Source organism: Neomonachus schauinslandi, chromosome 15 (assembly GCF_002201575.2).
Source record: "Neomonachus schauinslandi chromosome 15, ASM220157v2, whole genome shotgun sequence".
Classification (NCBI taxonomy): domain Eukaryota; kingdom Metazoa; phylum Chordata; class Mammalia; order Carnivora; family Phocidae; genus Neomonachus; species Neomonachus schauinslandi.
Window position 1 is genome coordinate 54,267,169 of NC_058417.1, and position 22,307 is coordinate 54,289,475.

The 22,307-nt window shown below is 46.6% G+C and overlaps 2 protein-coding genes across 3 annotated transcripts in view; one reads left to right on the forward strand and one right to left on the reverse strand.

Annotated features, from left to right (window-relative positions):
* RECQL5 (RecQ like helicase 5) overlaps positions 1-1,175 on the reverse strand; it is a 34,961-nt gene extending 33,786 nt beyond the window's left edge. The window contains exons 1-2 of the mRNA XM_021681000.1: positions 1,051-1,175; positions 416-550 (exon numbers count right to left, since the gene is read on the reverse strand). Coding sequence (XP_021536675.1) covers positions 416-536 — 121 coding nt within the window. The 5' untranslated portion in view covers positions 537-550; positions 1,051-1,175. The remainder of the gene's footprint in view (positions 1-415; positions 551-1,050) is intronic.
* A 154-nt stretch (positions 1,176-1,329) lies between these two features.
* Positions 1,330-22,307, forward strand: part of LOC110572524 (SAP30 binding protein) — a 36,030-nt gene continuing 15,052 nt past the window's right edge. Inside the window, exons 1-3 of one of the 2 annotated variants that reach the window (XM_021680851.2) lie at positions 1,330-1,506; positions 2,696-2,805; positions 5,088-5,135. In XM_021680851.2, the coding sequence (XP_021536526.1) occupies positions 1,401-1,506; positions 2,696-2,805; positions 5,088-5,135 (264 nt within the window). In that variant the 5' untranslated portion in view covers positions 1,330-1,400. The remainder of the gene's footprint in view (positions 1,507-2,695; positions 2,806-5,087; positions 5,136-22,307) is intronic. The other variant, XM_044921727.1, reaches the window with a different exon arrangement.

Here is a 22,307-nt window from a genome sequence, read left to right on the forward strand (position 1 = left end):
TCCTCTTGAGAAGCTCCATTTGCCAATATATCTCAGGTTTATAATACTATGACTCTTTTCTTCCCTATTTAGGACCCAGGTCACTCAATCTTCAACAAACGGCTTAGGTCAGTGACTGGATTAGGCTATTCCTGCCACTCGAGCTACTGCCTACACACAAACGAACATGAATTGAAATCTCTGAGTTGTTTTCAAAGACAATCTGCAGCACTGGCTATGAAATGTAAGAACCAGAACAGCTGGGTGATTCTGCCAATAAAACTGCAAGTTTTAAGTGACAAATCTACAAGATTTCCAACAATTATGGACCAAGGGTGGGGAAGTAGGAAGGGTCAAAAGGAGGGCATTGGCACCTTCTGGCAATGCTACCGTATAGCCAGCACAAATGTAAACACAGGTAGTTTGGCAATGTTACCTTTCACTACGGCCATGGTCGCACTCTCCTGTAAAGGTGTCTTAAAAGAGTCAAACCCAAAGACCTTCTTCAACGTGCTCCGGACTCGACGTTCAGGGTCAAAAGAAGGGCGGGTGCTCATCTTAGCGACAGACAGTGGCCAGAAGTTAAGGTAAAGGTGATGATCGCATGATTAGGATGAGAACTCTTTCCGCTTTTAAAATACTGCTTATTTTTCTCTAAGAAAATTTGCTTTATTACTCTCAAGCAATAGATTATTTCCAACTAACATAGCTCCAGATGAACAGCCTCAAGCAACACATTCCTGGGCAATTAACATCTCCACTTTTATGCTCAGGAAAATAGAAACATTGAACTATCCCATGCCATGATACAGCACAGAGCTAGAAATCAGATCACAAGAAACACAAACTGTGTCTTTGGAATAATCTGGAGAAGATGTAATTGTTTTTCTAAGATCACCTCCTGCTCCTTTTATAAGCGCTGCTATCACGGCCATTCTTTCCCGCCCCAGAGCCCCGATCCCTTCTTCCCACCTCCCAGAAAAGAGTTCATCCCTCTTCTTCCTCTAAGCCCCAGATCCGCTCTTTTCTCCCTTCCCCAGCCCAAGCCTCCCTCTCTTCACCCCAAGATATCAGAGCTGGGCGTGGGCCACCCAGGAGCGAAGGACTCTTGCCGGGTCGCTGCTGCCCGCCGATCGGAAACTACTCGAAAACCCCCATAAGCCGCCCTAAATTCTGAGGAGCCAAATGGCTGGGAATCAGCGTCAGGTAAAACCCACTCAACCTTATATCTGTCGCGCAGTGATGACGTTTAGGCAGATCGGTTGCGAGGGGTGGGGCCAGGCGCAGAAACGGCCGTTTTGATTGGTTTCTGCACAGGAACCGGCGCGGGTTCTCCTGGGATAGGAAAAAGTCGCCTTTCCTCACGGAAGTCGGCTTTTTTGACGCATAGGAGTGAGGCACTCTGGGGTTGTGGGAGGAAGATGGCGGGGAAGAAGAATGTTCTGTCGTCTCTGGCAGTTTACGCGGAAGATTCAGAGCCCGAGTCCGACGGCGAGGCTGGGGTCGAAACGGCGGGCGGCGCGCCTGGTGAGGCCCGAGGAGGGAACTGGAAGGGGAGAATCTGGTGTCTGCGCGGAATGCTGCTCCCCTAGCAGGGCGGAAGGGAAAGATGGTCATTGTGCCCCAAGTGTCGGGTCCGGGAGCCGCGAAGCGCGATCGAGGCCCTGGTTGGAACAGAATAGACGCTCTGGAATAAGAATGGGCCATCGCCTTTCGTTGATTCAATTATTCTGCCGAAACTATTGAAAGTTTCCGTGCCGGGCACCGTGGGGCATAGGGATGGACCTCCGGGTTCATTGTATAATGGGGAGAGCGATGAGTAGAACGTACGTGGAGGGTGATAAAGGTTGTGTCTTGTTAAATTTATAACTTCGCATTAGGAATGTACCCTAGACGCATCTTGGAGCTTTTAAATATGTATGTCTGATCTCGCTGGCGACGGAGTAATTTGTAGATACGGGGTAGGATCTGGGCATATTGTGAGCTTTTTAATACTCCTCAGTGATTCGCTTACTTTGTTGCCCTACTCAGGTTGAGAATCACAGTGTTAGGAAATGGGAACAGATTTCTTTGGGATCATAGAGAGGGCAGCAAGTTACCTAACATATCTGGGCCTTCCTTTCTTCATTTGGAGGTTAGCTGCTCTCAGTTTTGTGTGGTGTCTTTCAGTCAGGAGGTTCTCTGGTGGCTTCCCAGTACTTTGTAGCATTTTATATTTTTTGTTGTTGGTTGTTTTGGTTTAAAGGTAGAAGAAGATTTTGCTTCTGGAGTAGATATGATTGGTAGCCCCTCTGAGGGCCCCAGTTAAAGCTCCTGTTCCTAGGGGAGGACACACAAAAATGAGGGCAACAGAGTCCTTGTCCTTGTATGAGAAGACAAGTTCTGGTGTCTCTGATACAAGGTAGAGATACCCATATCAAAAGAGGTTTTCAGACAACGTGCAACAGTAGTAGTCCAGAAGGCTTCAATTGGCATACTAGGTGGATGGGAAGCATGAAAGAAAGAATTTAGCATTTGGTTTTCTTCCATGTTCTTTTAATGATTTTATCCACTAAATTGTGGTCTTTCCAAAGGCAGATTCTGGATCTATAGTCACTTAGATGAGATTTAGGCACCCCTTTGATCTTCAGGGGTAGTTCTGGCCACTCAAATAACCGAAATGTTGTCTTGCATTTTTGTATGCCTTCATTCATTTTTCTTTTTTCCTCTGTTTCAGAGGAGAAAGGTGGATTAGTATCTGATGCCTATGGAGAGGATGACTTTTCTCGGCTCGGAGGTGATGAAGATGGTTATGAAGAAGAAGAGGATGAGAACAGCAAACAGTCGGTGAGTAAATCTGTTCCAAAATCCAGAGTTGCTCAAAGCACCATTTCATTTGTCAGAAATCTTCGAACTGTACCAACAGTGTTCCATTCCACAGCTAAAGTCATTCGCCTCCCTTCCCCCGCTTTTTGTTTGGTATCAGTTGAGGAAACTGGGGTGGATATCAGTGCTCTGTTTGAAAACGAAAGTTGTTTTCATTTGGACCATTTTGTATTAACTTTTGAATTGAAATTTGGGGGAAGAGATAATGGACTATTTTATTTAACTGAGATATGTTTCATGTTGGTTTTCCCTGTTAAGATAGTTTATTCCGTTTGTAATAATGCATTCATGCTAACTGATGTATCATTAATATCTGCAATCAACTCTGTATTATTTTTAATCTTGGTTGGTTTATTCAAATCTTTCAGCTTATCAAAAAGATTAGGAAGGGAATTTTTTTTTTTTTTTTGGAAGGGAAATTATATAGTTTTTTGTTTGTGGTTTGACCCTTCTTAACTTCTTTCTTGATATTTTACTTGAAACTTTTTATCAGAGTGCCCACAGTTCTTGAGCACAAATCTTCCCTGATGTTTGGTATGTGCTGGCAACAAAAAAAAGAGAACTTTGTCTTAATTAACCAGAAAGCCTTTGGATACACTATTGCCTGAGCCTCAGGAGCCAGAATTTAAAAGTTTGGAGAGAAAGCAAGGATTTAACTTGGTGCTTAGCACAAAGACATACAAAGTGAAATCTGGATATAGAATCTGGATATTCAGCAGTATCTTTAACTGAGATACTCAATGTACTCTATTATTTGTTTGGAAGTTTTCTTATGCATTGATATTTAAATATTAGCGTTAAAAGACTTTCTAAGTAAAACAAAAAAGCATTTTGTATTGGATGCTCTTTTGGAAGATATTTTCATGTCCTTAGCCCCACCATTAATGCTGATAATTCAGAATTGACTAAAATAGTTTAGAAAAGCTTTGCAAATTGTTTTCTTTTTTTGGTTTTTCTTAAGTGCGCACATACTGGCTTAACACCATAACTGTTTTCTTAGTAAATGTGTATGGTGTGTCTCTGAAGTGTTGTTCCACATTGCTTTGCTTAGAATTTTCATCATATATAAGCTTTATATCATTCTACTAAAATCCTCTCATCAAATCCCAATATAGACATTCTAAAATGTGATTGTATCTGGCTGAGCTACATCTCTGATTATTTGGTTTGATTGATTTCATTTTGAGGAAATCATGGAGATTGCATTTAAGCCTTTGGGCTCACTGGCAACTGACAGGACAGTTAAATCTCAAAGCTATCAGTATAGTTTGTTCCAGTCTCGCAGGTGATGTCTATATTAACATCTGGGGCGCTACTTAATGTTTGGGTTAAAGCGTAGCTCGATTGAGAAAAGCAATTTCAAATGAAACTTAATTTTTTCCTGGGTGTTAAGTTAAAGGCTCTTGTGCATTGGGGTGTTCTTGGAACAGACACGGATATTGATCTTGAAACTCCAGTAGCATTCAGTGGAAGGGTGGGCTAGCCGTGTGAGGCCAGTGCACGCTTTGGAGAATGCCTTGTTCACATGGTGCTTTGTGTCAGGCAGGCCGCTTGGATCAGGAACAAGACTGGATAGAACGGGTCAGTGGCAGTTCTGTGAGAGCTTGGATGGAGGCAGGGCCTACTTGGCCGGGACCCAGGAAAAGCCGGGTGTTGCTCTTTAGCCCCCCTCCCTGGGTCACTTGCCCCAGTCATTTGACACCTGCCTTCCTGCTGTTCATGTAGCTGTGACTACTGCTGAGCTGAAGGGCTGGGGTGTAGTTGTGTGGGGGTCATGGCACTCTGACCGTGAATGATGTCATGGTAGGTCTGAGTCTGACGTCCTTGTGTGTATGAAAGGCAGAGAAGGAAAAAAAGGTTCATGTTCCTGGTTTTAAATAAGTGATATCTCATTGGAAACACTATGCCTGTTTTATCCTGTGGGGCCTGGTCTTATTCTTTTCTGACACATTGCAACCTTTTTCCATTTTTATGTATGTGATTTTTAATCTCAGGCATTTTCATCGCCTAGACTGTGGCACTGCGGGAGTCATGACTTTGAGCTGCTGATGTTCTTTTTTCCACCCCTACCCCCCGGAACATCTCCTTTTCCCCTTCTCTTTCTCTAGTTCTGGGTCATAGGGCAGGGGAGGGGTTCTTGGGATGGCCCAGCCTGGGTACATTGCTCCAGCCCCTAGTTATGCATGTGAGAACCCTCAGGCCCGCTCCTTTAAGCTTAATCCTCTAAATTCTTTGTCTTGTAGGAAGATGACGATTCAGAGACTGAAAAACCTGAGGCTGATGACCCAAAGGTATTTGGTGTTGGCTGTGGTGGGGTGGCTGGATGCGAACAAGGCATTGTAACATGGTGGCTCAGCTCCTGTGTCTGGGCCAGCTCGGTCCCGCTAACACCGTGCTAACATACTGTGCAGCCACGGGTACATTTTCTGGGATGAAACCAGCTTTCTAAAGAAAGGAGGTCACCGTGGAATGAGGAAGTCCTGAGGCAGCTTGGATTTCCAGCCTTGTAGATAATGCCATATCTCCAGACTAGAAAGGCGAGAGGCCTGGCTGAGCATAGCAGCCTGCATCTGCTCCGTAGCCAGGTGAGCTTGGTGGGGTCACTGCACCTGCAGGTGAGTTAGATGTGGGAATGTTTCTAGAATCAGGAAGCCATAGGGCTGCCTTTTGTACTCTTTAGTCATCTAGAAGTGAGGAAGGGACGTGAGAGGGTCAGACAGAGTGAGGCCTCTCCCCAGCTGCTAGAGAAGCTGCACCTAATCCTTGTTTCCCCAGGCCTGTGCCCATCCACTTTTAGGTAAACAGAATGGTCTTTCTGAAACCGACATTGCCATTTTTTCTGATATTTCCCTCTTGGTAGCAGCTGGGAGTAATTAGCAGCATTTCCTGTCATGCTCCTTGACCTATTGTGACGATGGTTAAGACCCCCCTCCCCACCCCCTTTTGTGTCAGGTAGGCTTGCTGTACTGTGCCTGTTGAGGACACATTCTTTAGGGAACAAACATTTCTCTTTCAAAGAGAAAGTCTAATTCTATCACTCTAGGCCTCGGGAATACGGGCCAAGTTTTGTGATTAAAAGCTACTTTGAAACCAACTGAAGCCTTCAAGGCGACATAGTAGAACTTCAGAAAATTGTACCAAATTATAATCAAAATAGTAGTATATCCGAAAATATAGCACGAGCTGTTCCAAATTTGAACTGATTCTGTGTTTGGATAGAACTGTATGCGACCATTGAAATAAGCCCGTGAAAGGCTGTGGATGATGCAGATAGCACATTTTACCAGGGAATAAAGTTTGGGCCCCAGCATGTAGAAGAAAGAAAAAACTTGAGCCCTAGACATTGCAAATGCCACTCCTTTCTGTGCCAAGTAAGGAACTCAGGCTTAACTCATCCAAGCATTATAAGCAGGAGGGCAGACCTGTGGCCTGGGTCAAGGGCGGACACAGCTCTGCTTGGGCTTGCGGAAGAAAATTGGCAGTAGTGGTAGTAATCTTCTGTCTTAGTGTTTGGGGTATGTGGGCCTTAGAGCCCATGCGGGAGATAAACCTGAGGAGCTCCCAAGTGCTGGAACTTCATTGTGGAGGAAAAGGAGGGTGTGTGGGACCTGGAGCCTTTGTTGTGTAGTGGCTGGCCTTTGCTTAAGGCTGGAAGGCCTTCTGGGGAAGTTGGCTAGAGAAAAAGGTATAGGTACTTCACTGTCACCCCTTCTGGAATACAGCAAACTAAACAGCACGTCCCCCAGAAATAAGGAAGAACACCCCGGGCTGGGGCTGAGGGGGGCAGAACTGGGAAATCTGTTAACGTGCGTCGTGTCAGCCTTTCTCAGTACCACATGAAGGCTGGGAAGACGTGTCGTTTATACTCACCCTTTGATGTGCCTTACTGTATTTCATTCAGTCATTTGAACTTCGAGTCTGGTTGTGGAATAAAAAGTGTTCTGGAGGGGCGCCTGGGTGGCTCAGTCGGTTAAGCAACTTCCTTCAGCTCGGGTCATGATCTCAGGGTCCTGGGATCAAGCCCTGCATCGGGCTCCGTGCTCGGCAGGAGGCCTGCTTCTCCCTCTCCCTCACCCTCTCCCACTCCCCCTGCTTGTGTTCCCTCTCTCGCTGTCTCTATCTCTGTGTCAAATGAATAAATAAATTCTTTAAAGAAAAGTGTCCTGGAACAATTTCTGTTCTTGAGAAGCCCTCGGAGAACAGAACACAGAATCCACCCTTATAGTGACTTGTAGTTCTTTTGGAGGATGAGTGTGGAAGGGGTCAGACAGAGCTCTCCAGCTCACATGTCCTCAAGTCCAAAAATCATGACTGTTCGTGGCATCCCAAGGACTGGAAACAGTCTTCTGTGCTCCCCATGCCTTAGTCCTGGTGCTGGCTTACTCTCCTGCCTGAGCTGGCCTCAGACTGTCTTCAGGCAGTGGCCTCCACCTGAAACCCCTACCAACCCTTCCTTTATTCCAGAACTCTTCTGGCATACTTAATTGATTTTTAACAATATATATATTTTTTAAGATTTATTTACTTTTTTTTTTTAAGATTTTATTTATTTGACAGAGAGACAGCGAGAGGGAACACAAGCAGGAGGAGTGGGAGAGGGAGAAGCAGTCTCCCCGCGGGCCAGAGAGCCCAATGCAGGGCTCAATCCCAGGACTCCAGGATCATGACCTGAGCCGAAGGCAGATGCTTAACAACTGATCCACCCAGGCACCTTAAGATTTATTTACTTATTAGAGAGAGAAAGCCCATGCATGCACGCGCGGGTGGGTGTGGGGGGAGAGGGAGAGTCTTTTTTTTTTTTTTTTTAAGATTTTATTTATTTATTCATGAGAGAGAGAGGGAAGCAGAGGGAGAAGCAGGCCTCCCGCGGAGCAAGGAGCCCAATGTGGGACTCGATCCCAGGACCCTGGGATCATGACCTGAGCCGAAGGCAGACGCTTAACCATCCAAGCCACCCAGACGCCCGAGAGGGAGAGTCTTTTTCTTTTTTTTAAATTTATTTATTTGACAGATAGGGGGACAGCGAGAGAGGGAACACAAGCAGGGGGAATGGGAGAGGGAGAAGCAGGCTTCCCGCGGAGCAGGGAGCCCGATGCGGGGCTCGATCCCAGGATCCCGGGATCATGACCTGAGCCGAAGGCAGACGCTTAACGACTGAGCCACCCAGGCGCCCCTCGAGAGGGAGAGTCTTAAGCAGACTTGACTCAGGGTTCGATCTCATGACCCTGAGATCATGACCTGAGCCAAAACCAAGAGCTGGACGCTTAACCAACTGTGCCTCCCAGGCGCCCCAGCTTTTAACAGTATTTTTTAGTTCCAAACCTTCAATTTTAAATATTTCTGCCTTAAGTATGTGAGGTTTCTAAAATAGGAATGTCACCAGGATGGATTAGAGGCGCCATTTATTTTGTTAGCAAATGGATTGATGTCATAACTGTCTTTTCCACCAGATGGCACTCCTTCCTGCTTTGGCTTTTTATTTTTATTATTTTTTTGAAGATTTTTATTTGTTTGAAAGAGGGAGAGAGAGCAGGGGGAGGGGCAGAGGAAGAGGGACAAGCAAATTCCCTGCTGAACATGGAGCCCAACAACGGGGCTCAGTCCCACGACCCCGAGATCACAACCCAAGCTGAAGTCAGACACTCAATCGAATGAGCCAGCCAGGCACCCCCTGCTTTGGCTTTTTAAAATCTGCATTTGTTTTTTTACTACAGCAGTTCTCAAAACATTTTGGTGTCTTTTCACAATTAAAAACTGAGGATCCCAAAGAGCTTCACTTCATTTTGGTTTTATCTATTGGTATTTACTATTTTAGAAGTTAAAACTGAAAAATTTTAAATAGTTGTCTTTTTAAAATAACAATTAAACCCATTACATATTTCTTTATAAATTATTTTTCCCTAGTTTCCGAGCATTTATACAATTAAATCCTCATTTTTTTTTTTTTTTAAGACTTTATTTATTTGACAGAGACACAGTGAGAGAAGGAACACAAGCAGGGGGAGTGGGAGAGGGAGAAGCAGGCTTCCCGCAAAGCAGGGAGCCCGATGCGAGGCTCAATCCCAGGACCCTGGGACCATGACCCCAGCCAAAGGCAGACGCCTAACGACTGAGCCACCCAGGCACCCCTAAACCCATTACATATTAATATAAATCACATTTTAACGAAAAATAACTATTTCTGAAACCGAAAAAAGTTGATGCAAAGACACATGGTTTTCCCATTTTATGGGTCTCCCTAGCATCTGATGTCCATCTAGATGGATAGCTAGGTTCTCATCACTGCTTCTGCACTCAGTCTGTTGCAGTGTGTTGTTTTGGTTGAAGTAGTTGAAGAAAATCTGGCTTCACACACAGGTCATTGGAAAGAGGAGAAATATTTTAATAGCCCTTTAGGTGATTGTAGATCTTTTTTGATACTTGATCAGAATTTAACAAGCGATGGTTTCCTAAAAGTTGCTTGCACTATGGAATGTGAAACGTTCTCAGTGAGCTTCTTTTTTTTTTAAGATTTTATTTATTTATTTGACAGAGCGTGTGTGCACAAGCAGGGGGGACGACAGGCAGAGGGAGAAGCAGGCTTCCCGCGGAGCAGGGAGCCCGATGCAGAGCTTGATCCCAGGGCCTTGGGATCATGACTTGAGCCAAAGGCAGGTGCCCAACTGACTGTGAACTTTTTGTATTCTGCTTTATTTAAGTCCATGGGTCGGCCTTGCACTCCGAATGGCTGTTTTACCCATCCATGATCTCCATCCTCGGGCGCTGGTGATTTGGGAAATGTTGGTTCACCGAGCTATACAATATATACAATACATATATTGATGTATTTTGTTCTCTGATATCCAAAAAATTATGTTTGTTAATGACATTACTAATCTCATCAGACAAGCCATTAAGTATTGGGAAGCTGTCTGTTCGCAGTGGGGAATATACATTTTCCAAGATGCTAGTTTTTACTCGAGATCTTGAGTTTTATCATTACCAATAAATTCTGTTAGAGTTTTCCTTGATGTGACAGGCTTCGTTTTTTTTAGAAAATGTCTGCCAGTTACCCAAATTTGACTAACAGTAGTTTGTCAGTCATTCTTTCAAGTAAAAATGATGTTCCATGGAGAAATCAACTAGATTAGCTAGTAACTCCCTCACCTAAGTGCTTTTCTTTGAGGTAACCATTGGACCTCGGTGTGCAGAGGTGTTGATGCGACCTCTCATGGCATCAAACAAAATGCAAACAAATTAATAAATAAATTTGTACTCAAGGGTCGAGACTCAATAAGATTAATCATTTTGACTGCTTCACCAAGGATATTCTCAAGTGAAATTGGCTTTTTTTGTAATTGAGAGTATGCCTACTGCTAAATCTCAGTGTAGCTGCCTCAATTTGTTCTAAAGGGCCAGCTTGACCCGCCATTGCTCCTACCAACATCAGCACGGTGAGAAAGGCAAGGGATGTCTTAGTATTAGGGAAATAGTTTTGATCACGTAGACCCCCAGGGGCCCACAGATCAACTTGGAGAACCACTGTTCTTCAGAAACAAGAATCTTGGGTCGGTAATACTAAATAGTTGTTTGGGAACTGTTTGCATTGCTCTGGAATTGTCCAGGAGGCTGTCAGCCATACGGGGCCTTGAGCTGAGAGGGGAGAGTATCCAGAGTAAGACAAGACAGCCCCGGTTGGGGGAGGGGGTGCGGCAGTTACCTTAACCTCAGGGTTTGTCACCTGGAAAACAGGCATCATAATAAAACCTGCCTCATTTATTTTATGTGGATTAACTGAGTAAATGCGAACAGATAATTAGCTTAATAGTGTCTGGCACATGGGTTGCCACCACCAGTACCTCCCATGCTTGCTTCCCAGGCTGCTCACCCTGTCGTTGGGCCTGTTTGGGAATATCGAATTCCACATTTTGAAACTGGAGCGCATTCAGAGGAGAGCAGTCATAAAGGTGAATGGACTAGAGGGGCCTAGAAACCACGTCACATGAGAGGTTAAGGAGCTGAGAGAGGCTACTGGGGAAGTGCCTGCAGTTACGTCTGCTGTTTGAAGGTCCCGTAGGGGAGGGGAGGTGAGGGCCACATGCAGACCTTGAAGCAACGCACAGAATTACGGGAGACACGTTTGCTTCACAAGGTAGTGAGCTCCCTGTTTCTGGACCTTTTTCAGATAAGTTTTAAGAAAGCCTTTGCCAAGAATGTCCTAAAGAAATGTGTGGATTGGGGTTGGACTGACCCCCCACCCCAAGTGGTCTCCTGGGAGGGGGCTTGGGCATTATGGATAAGCAAAGTTGAATGTTCTCTCACTTCACTTACTATCTGCTGACTTTAGAAAGTACAAGTGTAGAGTATAAAGACTGGGAATTGCCCTAATTTTTATCACTCTGATGTTTGGGATTACCTCTGAGCGCAAAGTCCCATATTTGGGGGTTTGAGTAAGAAACGATAACTCCAGACCCACCTCTGGAGGGAGCCTTTGGTTCTGATCCATCAGCCTGGGGAGGCGGGATCGAGCTCTGGGTTGCTGAGTTTGCCCCTAACTAGAGCAGAGGAGGTGGCTGAGCATTCCAAGGGAAGCAGAATGCTTCTGCACTTCTGTTCCATCCTGTCTTTTTCTCCAACTTCCAGTTTTCTGGTCTTACCTTCTCTGTAAGCACTCTGACTCCGATCTGATCACTCAACAGAAGGTGGCACTGCTGTCCTAGAAAAAGTCAGACCGGAAGTGGCAGGCCTCTGTTCAGCTCTTTACAGCAGGGACAGGGGTGCCAGATGGCTTAAGTGTTTCCTCCATCTGTTTGCCCTTGGCATATGGGCTTTCTTTTCCCACTGTCCTTTGTGCGTGGTCTACCACGGCTACCCTGGAATGTTTTCCCTTGTTTATTTTTTTCCCCACTCCCACAGTTCCTGTGGATGAAGGTATTTCCACTGGCTTACTGTCTCTTGACACACCCTTCCTTTGAAAACAAACACGGGCACTGATGATGACCTGGCACGGTAAAGCTGGGGCGGCCCGTTGCCAGCTAGCTGGGAGGGCTGGCTTCGCTCTGCAGGGTGGGATTGCCGACCTCCCTGCGGTGTTGCAGTCCGGCTTTGACCCAGGGAAAGAATCCTCTTGGCCCGAAGAGCAAACATCTGTCAAAACAAAATAGTGTCTCTGGGTCAAGGAGGTGGCATCGGGTGGGGGAAAATATGGTTCTGGCATTTTTTTTTTTAAAGGTATGTATAATTCTGATTAAAATTAAAACTTTTTAAAAAAATTTTATTTATTTGAGAGAGAGAGAACACAAGTGGAGGGGAGAGGCAGAAGGAGAGGGAGAAGCAGACTCCCTGCCGAGCAGGGAGCCCAATGCAGGGCTCGATACCAGGACTCTGGGATCAGGACCTGAGCTGAAGGCAGACAGACACATAACCGACTGAGCCACCCAGATGCCCCAAAATAAAACATTTCTAAGATTATTTGACCCCAAGGGGCACCTGGGTGGCTCGGTTGGTTGAGCCTCTGCCTTTGGCTCAGGTCATGATCTCTGGGTCCTGGGATCGAGCCCCACATCAGGCTCTCTGCTCGGCAGGAAGTCTGCTTCTCCCTCTCCCTCTGCCTGCCACTCTGCCTGCTTGTGCATGCACTCTCTCTTTCTCTGTCAAATAAATAAAATCTTAAAAAAAAAAAAAATTCTTTGACCCCAAAAATAGTGCAGAAATGTGAGTTCATACCTTCGAGCCAGGTTAGTGGACTTGGAGTCAGAAGACCTAGGTTGAGCACTGGCTTGGCTTCCCTCCAGCTGTGGGACCACAGGCACATAGCTTCAGCTGCCCTCAGCTCATGTGATGTGATGCATGCAGGCGTGCGTTCAACAGTCTAAAATGCAGCTGTTGGCGGGCTTTTTAACAAAACTGGGTCTGCTCAGATGCCCTCATCCTGTAGGTCAGAAGTTGCCACATTTTCTCAGTTCATGGCATCCTTGGTGTTTCAGGAATTTTTCACACAACTCACAGGCCAAAAGAAATACCAAACAATTAGCTCCAAACAATATTCCTACCCTCACAATTTGGTAGCCGCGTGGAAAGATAATACATGAATTTGTGTGGTATCTGATAGATGTTGATTAATGCTGTGTTTCCCTTGAAATTTTTTATTTTTTTGAGAGAGAGAGCGTGAGCGGGGGGTACGGGCAGAGGGATAGAGAGAATCCCAAGCAGGGTCCACACCTAGTGTGGAGCCGCCCGACATGGGGCTCGATCTCACCACCCTGAGATCATGACCAGAGCCAAAATCAAGAGCTGGACGCTCAACCCACTGAGCCACCCAGGCGCCCCTCCCTTGAAATTTTTAAACGTCATGTGTACCTTTGTGAGTTTGCTGCAGCACCCTGGGGTGCCTTGATGGCAGTTTGGGAACTGCATTGGTGGATTGTCTCTGAGTTCCAGAGCCATGAGACTTGGTCCTCACCCTCCCTGGAGTCCTGGCTCAGCCGAATAAGCGGATCTCACCTTCCGCTACTGTACCTCACACACTTGAATTCTCTTAAGAAGGTCAAGTGTCTCAGTCGCCATGTGTTATTAATAGGCTTGAAGTCTAGAGGAAGGATCTGCAATGGATAGAGCTGACTCAGTAATCCCCCGCTTCCTCTCCTCTCCAGCCTCTCCCCCGACCCAGCATTTTTTTTTTAAGATTTTATTTATCTGTCAGAGAGAGAGAGAGAGAATACAAGCAAGGGGAGCCACAGGCAGAGGGAGAAGCAGGCCCCCCACCAAGCAAGGAGCCCAATGCTCTGGGATCATGACCTGAGCTGAAGGCAGATGCTTAACCAACTGAGCCACCCAGGTGTCTCCCTACCCAGCATTATTATTGATCTTCTCAAGTTTCAGAATCAAATATCTGGAGACTGGAAACTGCCCATGGAGCTTGTTTCCAAGGAATTTGTTACTGACTACTGATTTTAGGAAGAACTTCCAGGAGCCTATCAGCAATTGCAGGTGGGCAGCATTTCCCATCGAAATCCTTGATTCTTGGGGCACCTGGGTGGCTCAGTCGTTAAGCGTCTGCCTTCGTCTCAGGTCATGATCCCAGGGACCTGGGATCGAGCCCCGCGTCGGGCTCCCTGCTCAGCGGGAAGCCTGCTTCTCCCTCTCCTACTCCCCCTGCTTGTGTTCCCTCTCTGGCTGTCCTTTCTATCAAATAAATAAATAAAATCTTTAAAAAAAAAAAGAAAAAGAAATATTTAAAAGAAAAAAAAAAAAAGAAATCCTTGATTTTCTTTATCGACCATCTAAGGAAAGAGGCTCCAGAACACGTTCCAGCTTCTGCAGGATTGCCGCAGAGCAAATGTTTTCCTCTTTGGGCTTTGAGTGTGCTCTACCTCCAGGGCTCTGAAATCAGATAGGGAGATGCTAAGGCTTTCCATAAGCAAGTGGCATAGGGTTCAGTTCATCATGAAGGATACTTAAGAGGGACAGGTTGTGGGGCACCTGGGTGGTGCAGTCGGTTAAGCATGTGACTCCTGGTTTCGGCTCAGGTAGTGATCTCAGGGTCGTGAGATGGAGCCCCACATCAGGCTCCATGCTCAGCACCGAGTCTTCTTGAGATTCTTTCTCCCTCTGCCCCTCCCTTCCCATGCTTGTTTTCTCTCTCCCCTCTCTCTTTCTCTCAAATAAATCCTTTTTTTTTTTTTAAAGATTTTATTTATTTATTTTGAGAGCGAGAGAATGAGAGAGAACACATGAGAGGGGATAGGGTCAGAGGGCAAAGCAGACTCCCTGCCGAGCAGGGAGCCCGATGCGGGACTCGATCCAGGGACTCCAGGATCATGACCTGAGCCGAAGGCAGTCGCCCAACCAACTGAGCCACCCAGGGGCCCTCAAATAAATCTTTAAAAGGGGGGGGCAGGTTGTATGGTGTGGTATAGGAACCATGAGTCCTTTTCCAGCCTTCACAGGTGGGTCATTGTGGGCCTTCGCTTGGTGAACTTCAGGAGAACCCATGCTTGTGGAATGTTCTACTGAGAATTACTTCTCAGGATGGTACAGCAAAGGTTATCTATTAGAGCCTAAACTTGGACTTTTTCTTAGGGGTCTTTGACCCCTGAAAGGGTTATATGGTCCTGTTTTTCTGGTGGTTATCGTATCAGGGTTTTGTTTTATTTTTATTTTATTGTCAAATTATTATAATGGGAGGAATTGAATATTTTGTAAAAGAAAAAAGTCATCTAATTCCACAATCCATTTTCATTCTTCTTTTATGTGTGCCCATTTAATAGCATACATATTTTGCATCCAGTTTTGTTTCCATCTGAATAGAAAATGTTTTCGGGCGCCTGGGTGGCTCAGTTGGTTAAGCGACTGCCTTCAGCTCAGGTCATGATCCCAGGGTCCTGGGATCGAGTCCCGCATCGGGCTCCCTGCTCTGCGGGGAGCCTGCTTCTCCCTCTCCCACTCCTCCTGCTTGTGTTCCCTCTCTCGCTGTGTCTCTCTCTGTCAAATAAATAAATGGAATCTTAAAAAAAAAAAAAAAAGAAAAAAAAGAAAATGTTTTCAGTGTTGTCACAGTCTGAATAATTATAATAGCAGGACACAAGTGAAAAATTAGAAGCTAAACACTTAAGAATTAAGAATTGTATGGGACATGAGTTACATCTCAATGAAACTGCTCTAAGGAGAAAATTTTTTTTTGTCATTTTCTTTTTTTTTTTTTTTTAAAGATTTTATTTATTTATTTGACAGAGAGAGACATAGCGAGAGCAGGAACACAAGCCGGGGGAGCGGGAGAGGGAAAAGCAGGCTTCCCGCAGAGCAGGGAGCCCAATGTGGGACTCGATCCCAGGACCCTGGGATCATGACCTGAGCCGAAGGCAGACACTTAACGACTGAGCCACCCAGGCGCCCTTTTGTCATTTTCTAAAAACCCTCAAAGGGGAAAAAAAGAAAAGGTTGAGATCCAGCTTTTATTCTAGGGGCGAGACCAGTCATTAGCACACTTTTTCACATCAATTCCCATAGCTCTTCTCGTATGAGCTAGCTAGAATACAAACCAGAGTTAGTATGCTCTAGTAGCAAAAAATTAATTTATGTTTATAATTGTTATCAAATAAAATGCCATGGAAGTAGTTTCTTTCCGATTAGACTCTCTAGTGCTCTTTACATGGGTCAGAAGAAATAACTCACTCTTTAAAACTTGAGTTCTCCTCACAGTCCCCATGATTGTTCACCCAGTAAGGGAGGAGGGCTTAGTAGCAGTCAGGATTTGGTAGCATTCCTTCCATAAGCGCCCAGGAAGTCTCTAGGCTAAGGACAGAGTGGCAGCACCCACTGGTTATATGACTAACTCTTCAGTACCAGCCGTTCCATTCAGGTCAACTCAGACATAACTCACTGGAGCACCAGGGACCCTTGAGCTGTTTCCCCTACTCGTTATAGTTAAAAGGTAATACTTCTGGCTGTCTTCCCCTTAAGTTGAGAGCTTAACACCTCCTTTGCTCTGTGACCTACGGAGTCGTTCTTGGAGAGGTATTTTTCCTCCTTGGTCTTTGATGTTGGCTTCCCCAGTGGTTGAACCAAAGGCTTCATAGAAACCGTTACTATCTGCCGCCTCATAGTCTAGAGGGAGGACATCAGAAGTTGGGAAGCGGTATTGCTAGGCTTTGGGTCAGACAAACTCGGGATTGGGTCCCAGCATTGCCACTTCATGGACGAGAAGCCACTTTGTTGGACTTTACCTCAGTTTAATCATCTGTAAGATGGGAATAATAATGCCTGCCTCATGGAGTTGTTGGGAGATTTGGATGATATATGTTAGCTTTTAGTGAGGTTTGTTGTTCAGGGCCTGGGAGGGAGAATATGTACTTGGTCCCTCCATCTTGGTTTTATTACCCTGCCTTCCCCCATGTTGTGCCTCCTGTACCTCAGGACCCTTTGAGTGCTGATTAGAAAAAATACAGCATAACTCACCTAGGACCAGACGGAAATGGCCCTTGACCATTGCTGGATTGGGGGAGTCATCCACTCTGAACTTCTTGCTGGAAGTTGTAATGTGGCCTTTGAACTGTTGAGAATGCCCGTTAAGAATACTTAACGTTTCATGTTTCCTTCCTCTCACCATGATGGCCAAATGGCCATTCATCTTTAACAAGGCTAGGGTTGCCCTTGAAGAAGTGGGAGTCATGGAATTTCCATGCTGGGGAGAACCCACCCACCCCAGGCTGGGGTCTGTGGTTCTAAGTGATGACCTGATCCGAGCAGCAGACAGGACAGAGATTGGGAGAGGGGGAGGGTGCAGGCTGTAGCTCTTTTGTAGAGGGAAGTAGCTCTTTTGTTGTCCAGATTGAAAGAATTCCAAGCTAGATCCTTTGTCTAGCCACCTTCCAAAGAAGGTCTGGCTACATCTTAAGCTGAACACTTCTGGTAGAAATGCAATTGCTGGAAGTGGTGATCTCGTGCAGAGGAGAACGACCATTATTCTCCCTCGGACCTCCCCTTTGGGCTCCACTGAACTGCCAGCAGACTGCACTCGCTCCAAGTCAACTGAAGCTCAGACTCCCAGAAGCCCCACCCCGTTCCTTTGTGGGTCTGTAGCCAGAAGAGCCCCTACATGCCCAGTCGGCCCGCCTTCAGCCCTACAAGCCCCAACATACTTCTTCCCTTCGGGCCCAGATGCCACAGATTACTAACCAAGGTGTGGCTGGGTGCCTCCTTCCCTAGTCAGGATTTATCTTTTTGAAATTCTGTGATTCAGAAAGCAAGCTGCCTGTCCTTTGGGGGAGGGATCCAGCACTTCCCACCCTCATTCTGTGTTCTAATCCTTGTCCCTTGAGATGTTGCTGTGCAATTTCTGGGTTCGATAAGATTTTGCTCATTTGCGTTCCTAACTTTGGAGTTAGGTAAATTTTTTCTAAACAGTGCTTTAAAGGTACTGGTTTTGCTTTTGGCCCTGTAGATTGTTAATTCCTCTTCCTGCCACTTTGTAGATGGCGACCAGTTTGCCTTTCCAGTCTTCTGGCTTTCTGGTATCTGTTACTTTTGTCCTACAGGTTAATCTTAACACCTCAGTTTGGTGTCTGACCTCTCAGGTGGGATAATGCTATTTTAATTCGGTGACCCTGTTGCCTTATGTGTCAGAAAGACTTCACTTTTCTGTCCTCAGCCTTACAGAGCTATTTCCTTTGTCCTTGTGTGGCTCCAAGCCCTTCCACCCTGTCCCCAAATAACAACTTGAAGCGTAGAGACACTGTTTTTATGGAAAACCTTTAAGAAAAAAGTGCAACCTGACCCACTACCAAAAGCTTAATTCAAATTCTTGATGTGAGGTGACCTCTTTACCCAAACCCAGAGACCCTAGGTATAAGAGGGAGGAGTGGAATGACCCTCCCTGAACATCTTCTACAACTTTCTAGAAACTCAGAGTCTTCAGATGTCTTGAATCAAAGTGAATGTCTTGAATTAAATGTGAGATTACACTTGGAATAGTCAGATAACAAAGTCTCCCCTTTGGAAATGGCTCCTGGCCAGAGCCTTGCATTTACATTGAAGTCTGGATGGTTCCACATGACAGAGCATCAGCACCACTCTGAGCAATGTCAGCTTTGTTGAGCTAAATTTTTCAGATAGGGAAAAGAAACTGTTTTCCTCTTTTCTTCAGTCTACAAGGCCAGTTCTAGAGCTGGCTTAATTTGGCTTAGCGGATGCCTGTTTAACCCTTTCCTGTAGAAACCTCTGCTTGGGGAACTAAGCCTTCCCGTCAGTAAGCTGGGACTGAAGGTGAGTCCGTTGGATCCAAAGTTGACCCCACCAACTTCCGCCCATTTTTCTGATAAGTTGAGTGTTTCCATCCCCAGGCAGGCAGTGTGCCGTGGCAGTGACCCAATCCCAGCCAACAGGATACAACTGAAGGAAATGTGCTGGGGACGGGCTTTCTCCAAGGCTCCCCTGCGTGTGTGGGTAGCACAGGGCACAGACGTGGGGCATCTGTGCCATGGAGGGCTGTGCGTGTGCAGCATGGGGTTCGGTGACTTCTCCCAAGCCTCGGGATTTCTGGTAGTCCTCAATATGCCCCATCCTTGTCCATCAAACCACATAAATTTTTTTCTGGAGCTTGGAGGTTGTTTTGACAGAAGTTCCAGAATTGCTGCTTTCTTTTTTTTTTTTTTTTTTAAAGATTTTATTTATTTATTTGAGAGAGAGAGAAAGCATGAGGTGGGGAAGGCCAGAGGGAGAAGCAGACTCCTCGCTGAGCAAGGAGCCCGATGCGGGACTCGGTCCCGGGACTCCAGGATCATGACCTGAGCCGAAGGCAGTCGCCCAACCAACTGAGCCACCCAGGCGCCCCAGAATTGCTGCTTTCTTGACAACCCAAAGTGACTCACACATGCATCTCATCTTGATGCTTTCAAGGGGGCTTCCTAGGCACGCTAGTCACTTCTGAAGCTGCAGCATTGTCTGCCCACACTTCGTGGTGCTGTTGTGAGAATTAAATGGTCTTTCACTGAAGTGCTTAGCATAACACCTAAAATTATTCCCTGAGATTGAGTTGCGTTCATATTCTGTCCCCAGTGTTTGGCCCGCTACCCGGTACACAATAAACACTCAATAAATGATTTGTGAAATAAGTAAATGGATTGACTGTACGATAATTCTGTCTTTTTGTTTTAGGGATTAGGAGCGACAAGCTAGATTTAAGGGTTTTTTTTTTAATTCAGTATTGCCCCCGCCGCCTTCTTCCTTCTTCATCAGCCTTTTATCGCCAAGTCTGGCCCCTTTCTTAGTTCCTCTCTCCTGCCTCCCTGTCTGACATTGAGTTGCACGTTGAAGCTAACTGTGGGTTTAAACGGGTCTGGAGTTCCGGCGGGGGGGGAGTGGAGCACTGCAGCTGAAGGCGGCTGTGGAACCTAAACCCGGCTGAGGAATGGACCACTGGCCTGTTACAAAGGAGTGTGTCTCTACGTGTGTGTGCGTGTGTGTGTGTGTGTGTGTTTCATCAGTGTTGAGCAATGTTTGAGCACCTGTTGTGGGCAGGGCACGAACCTGCAAGTGCTAGGAACACAGTGGTAACTAAGACAGTGAGGGCCCAGAACAGAGCAAACACCCTTATCAGCAGGTTGGGGTGGGCCAGAAGACGACTTCCTTGAGCTGAGGACTGAGGTCCCAAAGAGGCTTACTTTCAGCAAGAGTGGGGAGGATGTGTTCCAGGGAGCAAGTTCTCTCCGGGCCCTGGTGCGGCTCTGTGCTGGGAGAAGGGGGCTGACATGACCTGCACGGAGTCCCCAGGGCCTCGGGCCCCAGTGAGCAATCATTTCTAAGTGAGCTATCACCAGGACTTAATAACTACTCGGCCAGTCCCAGGTCTGAGAGAATCGAAGATTTGGAAGGCATTGTTTTACCAGTCTGCCTCCCCAGCTGCCACCTACTTTTAAGAAGCAGGATTACGTCAGTCATCTAACAGAAAACGTACAGTGTGTAGCATTTTTCCCCCAGCAGCGGGGAGAGGCTGCCCTCTGCCCTCTGTTCAGAGTACTTTCTCTGTGCCTAATGCTCCCTAAAGCTGGGGCAAAGAAGCAGCGTTTGTAGATTTGGCAGAATCCAGCTGCTGGAGGCTACATTGCCCTGTCTCTAGTTGGACGCCAGACCTTTGAGCATGCTTTGTGGGGTTGGCTCCGGGAAGGATCGATGAAGTATTGTTGGCTCTAAATAAACCTCCATTCTCTTGACCAGGATCTGGTACTTCTCTGCTGAGCAAATCCTCCCAGCTCAAATCTCCCAGCAGCTTATCCCACGTCATGGAGCCGTATTGTTTCTACTTCCTTACTCTGCTCCAGTCATAGTTTCTGAGTGGCTGGACTTTTTTGTATTCTCTGCAGGGGGAACCACATTCCAGGTTCTGCAGTCCCTGAGAACGAGGTCCCTGTTGTGGCTGCTGCATTCTTATGGGTCTCGGACACAACTGATTAAGGAACCAGAATTGGGCAAGTTCAGATCACTGTTCGTCAGGGCCACCCCCTGGTCTGCCTCTGCCACTTCGTGCCCTGGTGCCCTGGTCGCTGAGGCTTCAGGCTCAGGGGGAGCCTGGTGAGGTTAGAGGAGTGCCGACAGCCAGGAGGGGAGGCCTTGCTTCAGTTTGTGTCTTTGGCCAGCTCAGTACTCCCTCTCCCGCCTTTCCCGTGTTCTCACTTGGCTTCTTCAGAAGCTGTGCATTTGTTTTGTTCTTCTTTGTGTCTTAAGTAGACTTGAACTAGACAGCTGAAGTGGTTTACCTGGTCTTTCCTTCTCGGAGCTGCTAAGTGAGATGCTTTGTTTTCACCTTCCTAGTGAACTGTGGGGGTGAAGCCCTCGGCCTGCTGCATCTGAGGGCCATGCATCCAGTCTGTCCCAGTCTCTGGGCTGTGGGTTCCGTGCCTCCCGGCTGACTCAGACACCTGTCTGGTACATAGATCTCCTGGCTGAGTTCATGACGTTGACCAACTGAGAATATCCCCCTGGAGGCCAAGGGGATGGATTCATACAAGTCAAGACAGGGACCCCCTGCGCATTTCAAAACACCACCTTGGGAGAAGAAAAGGAACAGTGGTTTCTTTTTGCTTTTTACTTGTATCCTCCTAACTGCTGCCTTCTGCCCTCCTTAAGGGCACAAAGAGAACCTGTGGAGGGTTTATAACCATTGTGTTGAACGACTGGGAGTTTAATCATGTGAATCTTCCGTCTCTCTCTCCTTAGCTGTGTCATATTAAATACTTACCCGATGTTTTTTATGGCTGCCTTCCAAAATAACTATCATGGATGCTTGGTTCATTTTGTACTGAATTCCTGGTATCTGAGGCATGACTGGTAGGAGGGTGTCTCTCTAGGTCTTCGTCTTGAGTGTGGACCACCTCCGCCCCCAGGACTGTCTTCCCCTGAGGCTGCTTTTTTTTTTTTTTTTAAAGATTTTATTTATTTATTTGAGAGAGAGCATGAGAGGGAGGAGGGTCAGAGGGAGAAGCAGACTCCCTGCCGAGCAGGGAGCCCGATGCGGGACTCGATCCCGGGACTCCAGGATCATGACCTGAGCCGAAGGCAGTCGCTTAACCAACTGAGCCACCCAGGCGCCCCGAGGCTGCTCTTATTGAATGAAATTTACCTTGCTGGACAGTTGAGGGTAAATGGTCCCAAAAAGCATCTTTGGGGTATTTGACAGCCATCCTCCGTGATCTCAGCAGATCCCCCAGCTCTCCTTCCTTGCTAATGGTTCTTCAGCATTGTTTGAAGTTCTGGGCTCATCCCCTTTTGAAAAACACTGGTGTTTGGCTCCAGGCCCTTCTGTTTGGGGTATAACTGAGCGTCCTTGTGCTCAGGGCAGGATGTAGGGTTGAACTGCTTTTGGATCCAAAAGAACCTGGCTTGTTGGCCTTCTTTGGGGACATCCTGGCCAGGAGCTCAGCAGGCTCACAGCCCAGCTTATTCATATCAGAGGACAGAAGAATTACATTCTAAAACCTAACAAGATGTGG